The following is a 14,422-nucleotide window of genomic DNA, read 5'->3' on the forward strand; positions in this document are numbered from 1 at the left end:
GAGAAATACTCTTCTCGGAGGGGGATGATGAAATGGATGCATCTTGTAAAATACTGAAGCTGTAAATCGTGTTGCTATTATCATCATCATAAATGTATTGTTCAGCAAATAAAATCTATTTCATATGCATGGGGGGGGGGGGGTGGGTCTGTACTAACGCTGGGAATCACCTCACCACAAACCTTGTATTCTTTCATTGCTTTAATTAGTAAGTCCACACCCTTGTAATTTACTTAATTGCTTCTGGCGTTATATATCCCACAAACCATGATGGACTGCTTCTATTACAGTGTCTTCAGCTGCTCCCTCTATGGACTGGGGTTGTGAAGTCATGGGATGTGACTGGATGCAGTTGTAACTGTCATCCTATTCACTTAGGAGTCAAAGCACTTAGACACCCAAACTCAGGATTCAACTTTTTATTACATGAAGCTTTTAGTACAAATTAAAAGCACCTCTTTCTTACAGTACAGTGAATCTTTGCACGTGACACAAGCATCTGATCTACAAGGGTGTACTGTCCTCGACAAAAGTGCCTGAGTAGAAACTGCACATAAAAAGCCAATAAGCGTAAGTGATTTTAACATGCACCATGATAACTATAACAATGGGACTAATGATGCTTTTTTAAAAGCCATTTAGACAATAGCGTTTTAGTATTCTTCTAAAAGTGATCTACATTATTGCACACTAAGGTAAAGCCCTTGAATTTTAAAGATAAATGCGTTCTTTATTAATCATACTGCAGGTTTACAATAAGTAAAATAACACATCTTAATAACTTTGTTGTAACACTGAAAGAAATAGCATGAAATATCCCTGTACTGTTCCTGCCAAGATACCAAAGCAAGCATAGTATTTTCACACACTGACATTTACACTGCAGTAGCCCATGTGCAACACTGCTAAAAAGCAAAAACATCAATACTTGAATATGACTCACTCTTTAATACTTTGCAGAAATAATTCTATAACATGTCACTCTCCTTAGGATCTGTGCTGTTCATGGCACTGACTGTTTAACTGTTGAACTCATATATTCAATATGTGTATGATTTTGTATTATTATTATTAAGTATTGTATGTATTATTTTCTGCATGCAAACCCTGTGATTCCTAAAAATAAAAACTGAATGAAGCATAATAGGCTATTTTTGGATAAACATATTCTTTAGGAAATTAAAGGGCTTTACAAGGCTATACACAGTTGAGTTAAGAGTCAAATTTATAAAACATGCTCAATGAATAACATTTTCTATACACGGTGATGCTGGCATGGAAACATTTACAAAAATAGAAAAAATCTCCTCTAATGACACTTCAAGAACAGCGATCACGGAGAGATGTGACAATAGAGTAAGTGCAAGCGGTGGTATGAGAACTCCTCAAGAAAACAAATGTAGCAATCTGGAAGATGGGAGAAAAATTTTGAACAATATGAATGCAATTAGAGCTCCATGAATCGATCATTGAAACCATTAAACAACCTCTGTATTATTGCTTTGGGTATGTGAACAATAAACAAATGAGCCGTGTTGTTTTTCATTCCTTTCTACATACAAATAGTCCTAAATCAGGCCCAGTGTGATATTTCTTTACATAATGGCAATTCATTTATCCCATTTTTGGCAATTAGATATAGCTTTACTGTCTATAAAAACCTGTTCCAAGTGTTTACTTGTTATTATTACTTTACTTTGATCTAATTCACAAAATCTTGATTAGATTTCCTCATTTTTGTGAATTAAAGGGTAACTGCATCCCTTGCAACAGTTTGGCTCAACAGGGTAACTGACTGCAGCATTAGGCATGCATACAATCGCTATGGTCTCTGGTTCTGCTGGTGGTGCTGGATGCCGAAGGGTGGATGTGGAGGTGCGGTTGGCAGTGATGAGACACAGCTGGTGGGGAGGAGAGGTGGCGAGGTCAGGGGTATCTACAGGTTGACTAAGTGGTCTGAGGCAGCAAAGTGGGGGCACAAGGCCATGTCGGGATTCTTAAGCTGCTTCAGGATCCTCTTGTGAAACTTGGTACGAACGCGGTTGAACTCCATGATATCACAGGGGTCCTCCTCCGTCCAGAACCTATGGAACTCCTGCATCAGATAACCTGGAAGAACAACGGAAAACTCCTTGACGACCGTATGACAGGTCAGCACGCCCCCTAGTGTTGGTAACATGTTTGCTACATTCTTAATAAGAGATCTTCAACATAACTGATTTTTAAAAATATATAATTAAAGCCGCTGAAAGAAAGACAAAGGCACACGTAATTCAAATGCACTTAATAAACATCCATTTAAAGGCTGACATAACCAATATAATATAATTATTGAAAGTGCAAAGTAAAATACTACTAAGGGTTTGCCTTTCCAAAATTGGTAAAGGATTTACTAATGGAAAGGGCAGTATATATATGTTTATTAGAGTTACTGTAACATACATACAGCTCAACCTTTCTCTCAAAATCATTGCAAAAGCCCCCAAAAGCAATAATGATTTAAAATAAAAACTGCTGGTCTTATTCATGAATAAATAGTTTACCGACTGGACAATCTGGCCTCATTTTAAGGTCCTACAAACTCATTTGCACACTTACAGAAGGTCTGCTGGAAGTGCAGCAGGGTGGGGGTCTCAGGGGCCACGTTGTATAAGTGGGTCTTCAGAGCTCCACTCACCAGCAGAGAATAGGCCAGGTCCGTGATATTAATCCCCACTATAGCGAAGGAATACCTGCAGACAGAGACCCTATTTCATTAGCAGTCCAGCAAAGACACACCAGCATATCACACTGTATGCAATACACTCAACTGAATATACGCTATGGATTATGCATTTTGTTTTGTCGTCTTCTTCTCATTTACAGATTCAAAATCTACCTTGCTTTGCTATTTTATAAATCTTTAATAACTATATTACCCGCTAAATTATGTTTTTAAACAGTCTGCATTAACAAATAAAATAAAGCAAGCATTCTCTTCCACCTGCAAGAAAGCTGGCAATGCAGTATTGTGCTATGGTTGACTCTTATTTTCCATTTTCGTCCTTGTTAATAAATGATTAAAAGCTATTAGTAGAATAATACCGTCTGAGGCAAACAGTTTAGTAATGTGATAAACATTATATTTGACTACTGCACACACTTCACGTCGGCTTTACATCGTCACTCATGATTCACGTCTGTGTGGCATGATAATAGGAAGTGACAGAGCTAAATTGTAGGTGAACTGAAGGGTAGTTACGTAGCCTGAAAGGTTGTGTAACAGCACAGCTCACATGAGTGACAAGAGGGTGTCTCACTGTTATTGTCTAGGACCCCAAAGTCAATTGTAAGAGAAGTTCAGCACTGAGCCACCGAAAGCCCTGGCTATGTAGAGAGTGAAAGACTGGACTGCAAACCCTCCCCTGGCTTAGTCTGTTTACAGTGGCATCACACCCCCTTTCTAGACCCTTCTGCGCCCATCCTTTCCAGCCTTCACACCGCATCAGTCTGCCTTTGCCTTTTTGGGCCCTTCCTGCCACTTTTTATCATCTCCAGAAGTGCCTCCGCTCTCTCCATCCCCTCCTGTTCCCGGTCTGCTGAGGTAAGATCTCCAGACAAGCAGACTTTTTTTAAAGCTAGATGGCCACTGGTAACCATCACGCCTAATGCACTGTGAAGGCTGCCGACAGGCACAGAACAATTCCCTCTTCTGCTAAAAACCCACTACGCACAGAGTGGAAACTTCAGTGCGCTGTTCCCTGGAATAATAATCTGTGGTTCTTTCATCTTGACTGGCTTTTTCATGGTCGTTATGATTTATTGCCTGTGTCTTTGGATTTTGTCACATTTATTTAAGTTAGGAATCTCTTCTCATGTATTGGCTGCCTTCCCTGGTCCTTGGGTCTTGTGTTTTTTTATTTACTTTAGTTTTTAAATACATAAATTACCACTGCTTGTAGATCTGTAATGCTCAAAAAGATTAAACCAGAAGGACTATTGCAGTACATGATTTGGTCATTTCTGCCAGAGAAAAACAACACTCACCCAATTGCCTTATCAAACTTATTTTTTTCCCATTCAAGTTTGCTCATCTTGCTGTTGAAAAAAATATATACATGTGAAAAAGAAAATAAGATTCAGGACGTAAACAGCAACAGCGTTTCATTTTCATAGCAAGAGAAGGCTATAAAATGAGTAATCTTAAGAACTTAGCATAATAAATCATGACAGCAATCTGTTATTTATAATAAATACACACTGAGGTGAGGAGAAAGGAAAAAAGCTGAAATTCTCAGTTTAAAAGGATGTTACAGAAAACAATTTAAAAAGAGAATGAAAGAATAAATGAAATACCTGCCATCTTCCTTGGAAACATCCCTACATGTGGGCAAACATGTTAAAAAAAAGCATGTTAAACGACATGCAGTGAATGTGCACAACATAAATTATGTAAACTGCAAAACAATTCACAATTGATTAGGTTAAAAACGTGATTCAGAAATCAACCAATTGAGCAATAAACAGTGGTTTGAATGAAATGCAAAAAAAGGAAAGTGAATTTGGTTAAAATAACCAATTGTGGGGGGGTTTCGCCAGATTATAAAACTCATTGCTTTAAAATTGTTAATACATCATATAAGCAGTGGAATCCAATGTAATTTTGCATGATATTTCTTGACAAGCCAAGAAATAGGCTTTGTTCTTCTAGATGAAAGAACTCAGCACTACACAGGCTCTAGATTTCTCGACGCTTTTACAGAAAAATCACCACATTTTTCTTTGTCAGTTATTTTACGTTTGAAGACGTGGAAGGCGAATGTGTGCTGGGAGAGAAACTCAAGGGATGGAAATGTGAAATAGGAAGAAGGTGTTGTGAGTTTATGTTACGAGTAATAATAATCAGTGAACAATAACAGCCTTAGAAAGAGTCACTTTTTGTACTAACAGCTTAAAAAACACTGAAACATGTTTGTTTGATTCACTTCCACGTTTAACATCAGTGATAGATTGTGCATTTTGGAGGACTACCTTTTTTTTTTTAATTGTAGCAGACTCCGCTTGAGATTATTTATTTCAAAGAATGTCTTATTCTTATTCTGAATAGCAACAGTAGCTGTGATATTGTCAGCGGTGATGGCACTGGGCTGTTCCAGAGAGCTGGCAAAGTGTTGTGGTTGGCAGAGCTCACCTGTGCTTGGGCTGTAGGGAGTCATGAAGAACCTGAAGGGCCGTGGCATTCTCGTGTTCAGCAAAGTATCTGCAGATAATGGACAAACCAATGTCATGAAATTCCTGTAACACTAAAAGGGACAACCTATTTAATTCATTCATTCATTCATTCAATCAATCAAAAGCAACAGCACTATAATGCCCTGCCAATCCCAGACCCCAAACTTCTTTGTGCAAAATTCAGTAGGATCCTGTAAATGTGTGCGTATTCAGGTTTGAAGCCCATACTTACAGCAGGTTATGCAAACCAAGCAAGCCCATGCCTCTGAAGTCAGTCTTGGGGTCGCTGCCTTGGAAACCAATTTCACACCACTGCTTTGAGATCCGCCCCATCAGTGGAGCATCGGGCCGCAATGATTTCCACAGCTAGAAGAGGAAAAAAGAAACAGATCTCACATCAAAAGGGATTAAAAAACGGCAGAAGCACAAAAATGTAATTTCTCTATTATTTCACACTTCATTAATAGGGTTACTGAAATACAAGCCGGATGGTGCCATTTTCAGCTTGTGAAAAACCCGAGCTATTCCAGTTCACTAGAAAATATTACATACGCTATACACTTGTGTTGGAAAACGAGAGGAACGTTTAATAGAATTAGTACATGCAATCTTTCAATTTTTGTTCGTTCAAAACAAGAATATCATTTTGACTATGTTGCAGAAAGCTAATCTGGAACAGAACCCCACTATTTTTGCATTTGATTTTCTTGGCACTAGAATTGGGCAATAACCAGGAAGGTGGCCCTACAGTACCTTCAGAAGCATGTCCTCGTGCTCATGGTTCTCACAGTCATACGGCTCCCGACGCAGCTTCTCCACCTCGGCCACCAGATTCCTGTAGCCCACGATCTGCAGGAGACTGGCCTGCAAGGATATCCCCAGCCTCGAGGAAAACAGAGACAACACAGAGGGGAATTAAGAGAACCTTATTGACAGCCCTGTCCTTTCCACTTTTGAGACATCTTACTTAAATTTCCAAACAGAACAGACATATGCATATTGGATGGCTGTGGGCAGTAAAAGGACTCTAAATGCCAAATCTAAGTAAAGCTTGTAACCAAGTCATACCCTTTAGACTAATCTGAAGCTAGACTGATGTTTACCTTAACCTGAACATTATACCCAATATTAGCCCAACTCCAATACTAAACCTAACCTGGACTAATATGACTCGAACCAAACCCTGACATTAGCACAAACCCAAGCCTTATCTTAATGCTAGTTCACTCCTTAAACTGAGCCCTACACTTCTCAAACCTTAGCCTCTGGTCAACCACAAGCCATTTCCCAGATTCCCTATTCCTAGGCCTTGCACTTGACCCCAGACGCAGATTCCAGTCCACTGTGCCCCTGCTCTAGAGCTGTACACGAGGTACTAGTGCTTCGGTGGATCCGAGACCAGCGAGAGCTGAGCCACGTGAATACCACCACAAATGTCAAGAGACACAAGAAAGGCTGTATTGAATTGAAGCTTTTTTTTTGTTTTTTTTATGATGAATTACTACCGTCACGCTCGGCTGCATGTCTTACTGTGGGTTAGTATCTGGATTAATCTTTTTCAGGCTCATGATGTCTTCGATGGTCTTCTCCACTGAATCGGGGTGAACGCTGACAGCTGACTGCAGGAGCTGTAAAACAGAGGCAGTGCGATGATGTGGAAAAGTTGGTTTGTCTCAAATGTAGTACGTCACTAATGCTACCATCACACTGCTGTGCTGGAGGAGCATCCTGAGCCTTGAGGAAGCTCTCAAATCCCCACCAGGAGAAGTGAGAAGCATAGATAAGAATCAACACTGGGGGCTAGCTCAGATTATCATTACCAATAAAAACGATTACCCTAGAACAGTGGTCTCCAATCCTGGTCCCTGGGAACCGCAATCCACTTAATCTTATCGGTCACCTTAAATCACCAATTTCTAGATACTGGGACAACATGGGAGTTATTAATCAATTAAGCAATTCAACCAAGGGCTTTCTTGACCTGAGAGGTTGTGGGTATACAGATGATTGCTCCAATGGTTTCTAAAAGACTGAATTTAACAAAAAACCTGCATAATTGTTTAGAATTAAACACTTTCAGGTGTTTCTAAATTGGTGATAGAAGGGTGACCTCCAAAACCTGCTGGATAGGGGCTCTCAAGGACCAGGGCTGGAGACCACTGCCCTAGAAGGATATCTCCGAAATACTGCAGCAAAGCATTCACTCCCATTATGACTGGCATACATTCAGCGGTCAACTTAATAAACAAAACCATAAGAATACACTTCTAACCAGCGTGTTTTAAACTTACCTCATTCTTGGAGAACTTGAGTGAAGACTCTGTGAGGAAAGAGAGGCAATCACATGAGCATTTTCAAAGAGAAAATATAATGAATGTGTTATTGTAAAGATCAACCTGAAGTTGAAGAACTAGACTGTAAGCAAAGCAGTACCTATCTTGAGTGTCCTGCGGGCCCCTGGTTTGTTGTTGTAGCAGATGCGTTGCAGCTCACAACGGCCAGTCACTTTGCGGAAGACAAACTTCAGGGACCGCCAGAGACATTTGCAGTACAGATACAGGAAGAACTGCATCAATACCCTGACAGACAAACAAACAAAAAAGAGGACAGATCCACAACATATTAGACCAGTGCCTTGGACATGACTGCAATATGCCAAATGAACGCACACTGAGGAATTGCAATGGCATCCTCTCCTGTTATAAAAGTAAATCTTGTCTGGATCCCAATATTGTCGATTGGACCTTTTTAAAATGACAAGACATGTAACGTCCAAAGAGATCATGATTTTCAGGAAAGGCAACAGATTGCAGCTGTAGTTGTAGGTGCAGGTGTGTGAGTAAAGCGGTTTTCTTGTAATTCACCCACGTGCTGGAGAACAAACACTAACAGCCCCATTCCTCTGATGTCATGTTTACATTGCTCGTCGATGTGACTCTGGCTTAGTCACACATGCACTGTGGGCTGCAAGACTGCCACTGTCTGCTCCTCAATAATACCCGATGCGAGCTTGAAAGAAACAGGCCTCGATGAACATGTTGCTCTGCCTCTGTTCTCTTAGAACGTATTAAGTTGATTACAAATGAGAGCATCTGCTGTCTTTTCCGAGAGCTGAAACCCAAACCTCACTCGTGCCTCAGTCCTGTTTTTGAGCCGAACTAGGACAGTGCAGTAACTGGGACACAGGACACATCTTGACCTTCTAATCTAGTACAGGGACGACAATATATACAAAACTAGGCTAAATCCACTCAAGACGTAAGGAGAGGCTCTCAGATTAGAGAGAGTATTTGTGTGGTTTTGTGAAAATGGTTAAGCTTGTTTTTGTAGAGACCTAAAGACCTGTGTAGGTTGATATCAGACTCAATATTTGCTGCAAACCTGAAATAAAGCTTTTAAGTGTAGCTAGCTAGTGTTTGTTTGGTGTTGTTATTTCTGGGTGCTATCTAACTTCTTAGTTGCGCTGTTCACTAATGAATGTGTTCTTCTGCTGATTACAATATTCCAGCTGTATCTACTCTATAGCCATGCCATGTTGGGGAATAGAGATTTAGATAGAAGCAGCGCTTTTAATGAACTTGCCAGTGTAATCATTATTTCCTCAGTGAGCAAACAGAAAACTGTGTGTGCACAATCAAGCACAATTCTCTTTTCCTGCACAGAGCTGACAATCGTCTCACTAAGCATCAAGTCCCCGCTGACTTCTTGTTTGCCACTGGAAAACAGAATCTGCTTTGACTGAAAGGGTATTTGAAAGCTTAAAAACAAAACAAAACAAAAAAAAACACTATTCTAACACTATGCACCTGCTACACGATGATACTAAGGGGTTTGTTTCATCTACCTGCATTGACCCTGTGTGAAATGAACCCCAGTGGTGCTTTCATATTTTATTTGGTAGCAAAACCAGCATCTCCTGCTCTTCACACCTGTGGGTGGATATACATACATAAGTCATTTAAAGTGCTCAGCAATTCTGCATTAGTTCCTGAGAGCTCCTCACCACAAGAGTTTTACAAAGGGGTTCAAATCCCATAGAGATACAGTATTGTGCAAAAGTTTTAGGCAGGTGTGAAAAAATGCTGTAAAGTAAGAATGATTTCAAAAATAGACATGTTAATAGATTATATTTATCAGTTAACTAAATGTGAAGTGAGTGAACAGAAGAAAAATCTAAATCAAATCCATATTTGGTGTGACCACCCTTTGCCTTCAAAACAGCATCAATTCTTCTAGGTACACTTGCACACAGTCAGGGATTTTGTAGGCATATAGTCAAGTGTATGATTAAACAGTTATACCAAACATGTGCTAATGATCATCAATTCAATATGTAGGTTGAAACACGATCATTAACTAAAACAGAAGCAGCTGTGTAGGAGGAATAAAACTGGGTGAGGAACAGCCAAACTCCGCTAACAAGGTGAGGCTGCTGAAGACAGTTTCCTGTCAAAAGTCTAACACCATGACAAGACTGAGCACAGCAACAAGACACAAGGTAGTTATACTGCATCAGCAAGGTCTCTCCAAGGCAGACAGGGGTTTTCAGGGTGCTGTGCAAGCTCCTTTGAAGAAGCACAAAGAAACGGGCAACGTTGAGCACCGTAGACGCAGTGGTCGCCCAAGGAAACTTACTACAGCAGATGAAAGACGCATCATGCTTACTTCCCTTCGCAATCGGAAAATGTTCAGCAAAGCCATCAGCTCAGAATTGGCAGAAAACAGTAGGACCCTGGTACACCCATCTACTGTCCGGAGAAGTCTGGTCAGAAAGGGCCTTCATGGAAGACTTGCGGCCAAAAAGCCAAAAAGTGGCAACAAGGCCAAGAGACTCAACTATGCATGAAAACACAGGAACTGGGTGCAGAAAAATGGCAGCAGGTGCTCTGGACTGATGAGTCAAAATTTGAAATATTTGGCTGTAGCAGAAGGCAGTTTGTTCACCAAAGGGCCAGAGAGCGGTACACGAATGAGTGTCTGCAGGCAACAGTGAAGCATGGTGGAGGTTCCTTGCAAGTTTGGGGCTGCAAACGGAATTGGGAATTTGGTCAGAATGAATGGTCTCCTCAATGCTGAGAAGTACAGGCAGATACTTATCCATCATACAATACCATCAGGGAGGCATCTGATTAGCCCCAAATGTATTCTGCAGCATGACAACGACCACAGACATACACTGACAGTCATTAAGAACTATCTTCAGCGTAAAGAAGAACAAGGAGTCCTGGAAGTGATGGTTTGGCCCCCACAGAGCCCTGATCTCAACATCATTGTGTCTGTCTGGGATTCCATGAAGAGAGAAACGCAACTGAGGCGCCTAAATCCACAGAAGAACTGTGGTTAGTTCTCCAAGATGTTTGGGCCAACCTACCTTCCAAGTTCCTTCAAAAACGGTGTGCAAGTGTACCTAGAAGAATTGATGCTGTTTTGAAGGCAATATTGATTTGATGTAGAATTTGCTGTTCAGTCACTTTGCATTTAGTTAATTGATAAATATATAATCTATTAACATGGCCATTTTTGAAAGCATTTTGACTATATAGCATGCCTAAAACTTTTGCACAGTACTATACATGTAGATTAAATTTGTCCCTCTACAACTACAGCACTGAACCTGTCAGGATCACACAGCTGCCCTGGTCCTTGGTTCATGGCAGACATCTGACATAGCTCTTGAGAAGAGAGAGAGTCTCCTGCATTTCCCCCAGTGTCATTCACCCCTAGACACACACAATACAATGCAGAGTAGTAGTTAAAGAAGAGATAACATGTGCCCAAGGCAACATGTACGTTTGAAAAAAAAAAAAAAAAAAGTATGCACATTTGTTTTGGACACTGCTGCAAATTATATAATCGGGTCACTAAAGACAGCAAACAAGATATCCCCCCCCACACATACGCATACACAGAAAATAGTTTCAAGCTGCCTTTTAGAGAATGCTTGTCACAGTTCCTGCAGGGGTCTACAATAACGTCAGTGTTCATTAGAGCAGAAGGAGGAAGGCTGGTTTATTAAACAACAGGCCCTAAAGCAGCAAAAAAAAAGCTTCTGCTTTCAAAGGTATCACGATACCTTTTAATAAGCTAGATTTTTCTTTAAACAAAGGCATGTGTGTGTATAAATTGAATTCCCACTATAGTACATGCTAAAACAAAGTACACAGCAGATGGGTCACACGCCAAGACTAGTTATTACTACCTTATCAATACTAATTAGGCTTCATCGGGATAACTGAAATTCAGTTCTCTTGAGTAAATGCCATTGTCCATGCCCCCTTTTCTTTATTTGGGCTGTATTATGTTTGGATTTGGATTTCAAACCATCAGCACTATTAGTTTATCAGTATTTTTTCTTCTTCTTCTTCATTATTTAAGGGCAATGTTTTAGTGCTATGGACCCGCAAAGAATGGCATGCAAAATTAACATGACAATAATGCAAAGAAACAAAATCCATACTCAAGTGTTGATGTAGAAAGGAGGTTAAATGTACAGCAACCACATGAACTACCACCAAGGGAGCTGTAGTGGAAACAAACCTCTTGAGTGTGTATGCAAACAGTGTAATTAAGAAGCAGTAACTAGCCACTTAGAGTACTAATTGTCTCTATCAAAGAAAAAGAAAAAAAGTAATGTAACCTCATTGATAGGACAAAACCTCTCCATTTAATGAAGTAAAGACTATTTAACATACCACAGTTAAACTTTTTATTCCCATGCTTGGTTTGCATACAGTATTTTACAGGCTAATAAAAACTCAAAGCAGGGCCTTCTCCACAATATTTATTAAGGCTTTTTGTCATCAGTCAATGCTAAGTCATAGTTTTATTTAAAAATAAAATTGTCCATTAAGGATTTGGTTTATAGTCAGTTTGGAAGAAGGCATCGCGATGTAAGTGCCCTAAAATGCTGCAATGGAAGAATCATATTCTTTATGTTTTTATTTGTTATAAATAAATACGGCCATTAAATGAACACAATACAGATGCATTTCTTGCATTAGTTGTGGGTAATTTTAAAGTTATTTCTCTGGAGAAAATGCTAAGCTCTCTCTAGTCACTGAGATTCCTGTTTATCACAGAGATTTGGTTTTTTTTTTTTCATTTATCAGAGTGTATTGGTATAAAATACAAATATATGTATTAAATATTCGTTCAATGCCAATACCGATCTAAGACATTAGGGCAGAAGATTAGAAGTCAGAAACGGAAAAGATACTTAAATCAATCATGTGCCACTATACGAACATACCTTAGAAAATGCTTCATTTTGTTTTTTCTTCGTCCGACCTGGATTCTCCCTTTTTATATGAAACACTGTGGATCAACAGAGAAGACACAATGTTATAAATGTATCCCTTGAACTTTACATTGAACTGCACACCAATACAAAAAACAATATCAATGAAATCTATAGCTATAGATCTTATATAACCGATTCCCAATTCCAGATTTTCCAGACAGACACACAAACATGTCGGGGTCTCGCTGTACTCGCTCATACTACCTCCCAACAGCCCTTCTTTGTGTCCTAGAAAAATTAAAACGTCTGCTTTTTTCAATTTTCCAAACAGATCAATACAAAGCTAGGCGGTGGGGGGGGGGGGGGGGTCTTTACACGGGAAAAATATGCACTTCAATATTCAAATGACTCGGAGCGAATTACTACCTGTGATACTCGACGGGAGACGAGTGTAAATCATGACAATACACACATCACATCCAAATAATGGTGCATTTGCCAGGCATGAAAAGTACCCGAGCAGTCATTTGTCTCACACACAGGCGGAGAGAAAGGCACCAAGATGTCGCTGCTCAGCGCTTGGCAGGTACCCGCTTCTCCTCCCCGGGCATCGCAATGCAGGGCTGCGGTGGAGAAGCGCTTTTCTCAGCCTGTGCCGGGGGGCTGCTGGCCTCTGCCACACAACTCATTCTCACAGTGAAAGCTGCAATTAGACCCTGTCCTGCCTAGTGTCTACCTACCTGAGGAGACGGGATGAGGGAGCGCTTTGCCCAGCTTCAAGAAAAACGTGACTGGCAGGGAAAAGCAGCACAGGAAAAAACGATGCCCGTGGACATGTTACGACTGCTTATAGGGGGGGGGGGGGGGGAGAAAGAAAAAAGCTCAACTTCTACCATGCAATTGGGCGGAATCCTGTGTCATACTATGTACACACATTGGTTACCGTTAATTAATGAATCGCTTCTCCTGCGCGGCGGAGCGGCGGCTGCGCACGGCTCTCTGCTCAGTATTGATCGCCCGGGTCCTGCACTGTGCGCCGGTGGGGTTCATTTCAATCTGCGCGTCATTTCAAACCGGTTGCGAATGATCCTGGCAGCTTTTCTCCAGAGATGCATGCTCGCGTTTGCACGGCTGTTCAAGTGGCGCCGGTCATGTGTTGGGTATGTGTCTGATATGATCCGGGCGCTGCCTGCGCTTTCTCTGTGCACTGATGTGCTGTCGCTTCCAGACTGAGCTCCTCTCGGTTTCCTTCTTCTCCTACCTCACTGAAGTTGAAAGACATTGGACGTATTTCAATGCCAATGCTTAAAAATGCGCATACTTAATTACCGTATATAAGCTACATGAACATAAATAATCATTGCATACGTTTAGGCTTCTATGTGAACGTGCTGTAGATATATTGACATAGGCATCATTAACACAGCGGCTAGCAGATGATCCCGTCCTCACCTATAGTACTCCGGGTTTACGTCCCATGCTGCTCTGTCCGTGACGCGGGGCTTATGTCCTGCAAGAGCAAACACATGGGGCAGGAAAACCAATCGCATTGACACGTCATTAGTGCCTCTGTATCCGCACAGCTTTAATACTGATATTGTAATACAAACATTTGCATTTCAAATATGTATCGAAAACATATATTTGATGTGTAAACTGATTGCTCAATGCTTTCTTTCCGTGCATACACTTTATGACGTGACAGCAGGTGGGAAAAAATGCATAGTAGCATCATTTACTCAATTCAGTATAGCAGTAGAAAGTGCTTGCATGGCTAATGCCAAGAATCAAGTTGAACAAAAAGACATCTATTGGCATCCTAAATATGCAATGTTTGAGTGGTGTGCGAAACTGCCAGGAAAGAAAGGCAGACTTGGCAATAAATGAAATGGTCCTCTTATAGTTTTCAAGTTCCAATTTAAGGATTTTTCTCAATGAGACTTGCAGAGTAATAAAGGCATGGCTAAAACA

At 40.6% G+C, this 14,422-nt stretch overlaps 1 protein-coding gene across 4 annotated transcripts; it reads right to left on the minus strand.

Annotated features, from left to right (window-relative positions):
* Window positions 1-404: 404 nt before the first annotated feature.
* Window positions 405-14,392, minus strand: elmod1 (ELMO/CED-12 domain containing 1). Of its 4 annotated transcripts, none has more exons than XM_066699302.1 (12): window positions 13,904-14,392; window positions 12,461-12,525; window positions 7,645-7,790; window positions 7,503-7,531; window positions 6,742-6,839; window positions 5,965-6,094; window positions 5,444-5,577; window positions 5,171-5,239; window positions 4,336-4,359; window positions 4,027-4,077; window positions 2,599-2,732; window positions 405-2,109 (listed from the first exon to the last, which is right to left on the minus strand). In XM_066699302.1, exons 2-12 carry the CDS (start codon window positions 12,475-12,477, stop codon window positions 1,937-1,939), a joined length of 1,005 nt encoding a protein of 334 aa, XP_066555399.1. In that variant the 5' UTR covers window positions 12,478-12,525; window positions 13,904-14,392; the 3' UTR covers window positions 405-1,936. The 4 variants fall into 4 exon arrangements, with proteins under 4 accessions (XP_066555399.1, XP_066555398.1, XP_066555397.1 ...); XM_066699301.1 differs by lacking the exon at window positions 13,904-14,392 and adding an exon at window positions 13,395-13,897; XM_066699300.1 differs by lacking the exon at window positions 13,904-14,392 and adding an exon at window positions 13,192-13,366.
* Between the last annotated feature and the right edge of the window lie 30 nt (window positions 14,393-14,422).

This window comes from Amia ocellicauda, chromosome 3, assembly GCF_036373705.1.
Source record: "Amia ocellicauda isolate fAmiCal2 chromosome 3, fAmiCal2.hap1, whole genome shotgun sequence".
Classification (NCBI taxonomy): domain Eukaryota; kingdom Metazoa; phylum Chordata; class Actinopteri; order Amiiformes; family Amiidae; genus Amia; species Amia ocellicauda.

Coding starts and splice junctions, on each gene's coding strand:
- elmod1 (XM_066699302.1), bottom strand. Junction 6,840..7,502: donor TCAAGTTCTCCAAGAATGAG/GTAAGTTTAAAA, acceptor TCTGTTTTACAG/CTCCTGCAGTCAGCTGTCAG. Junction 2,110..2,598: donor GCACTTCCAGCAGACCTTCT/GTAAGTGTGCAA, acceptor TTGTTCTTCCAG/GTTATCTGATGCAGGAGTTC.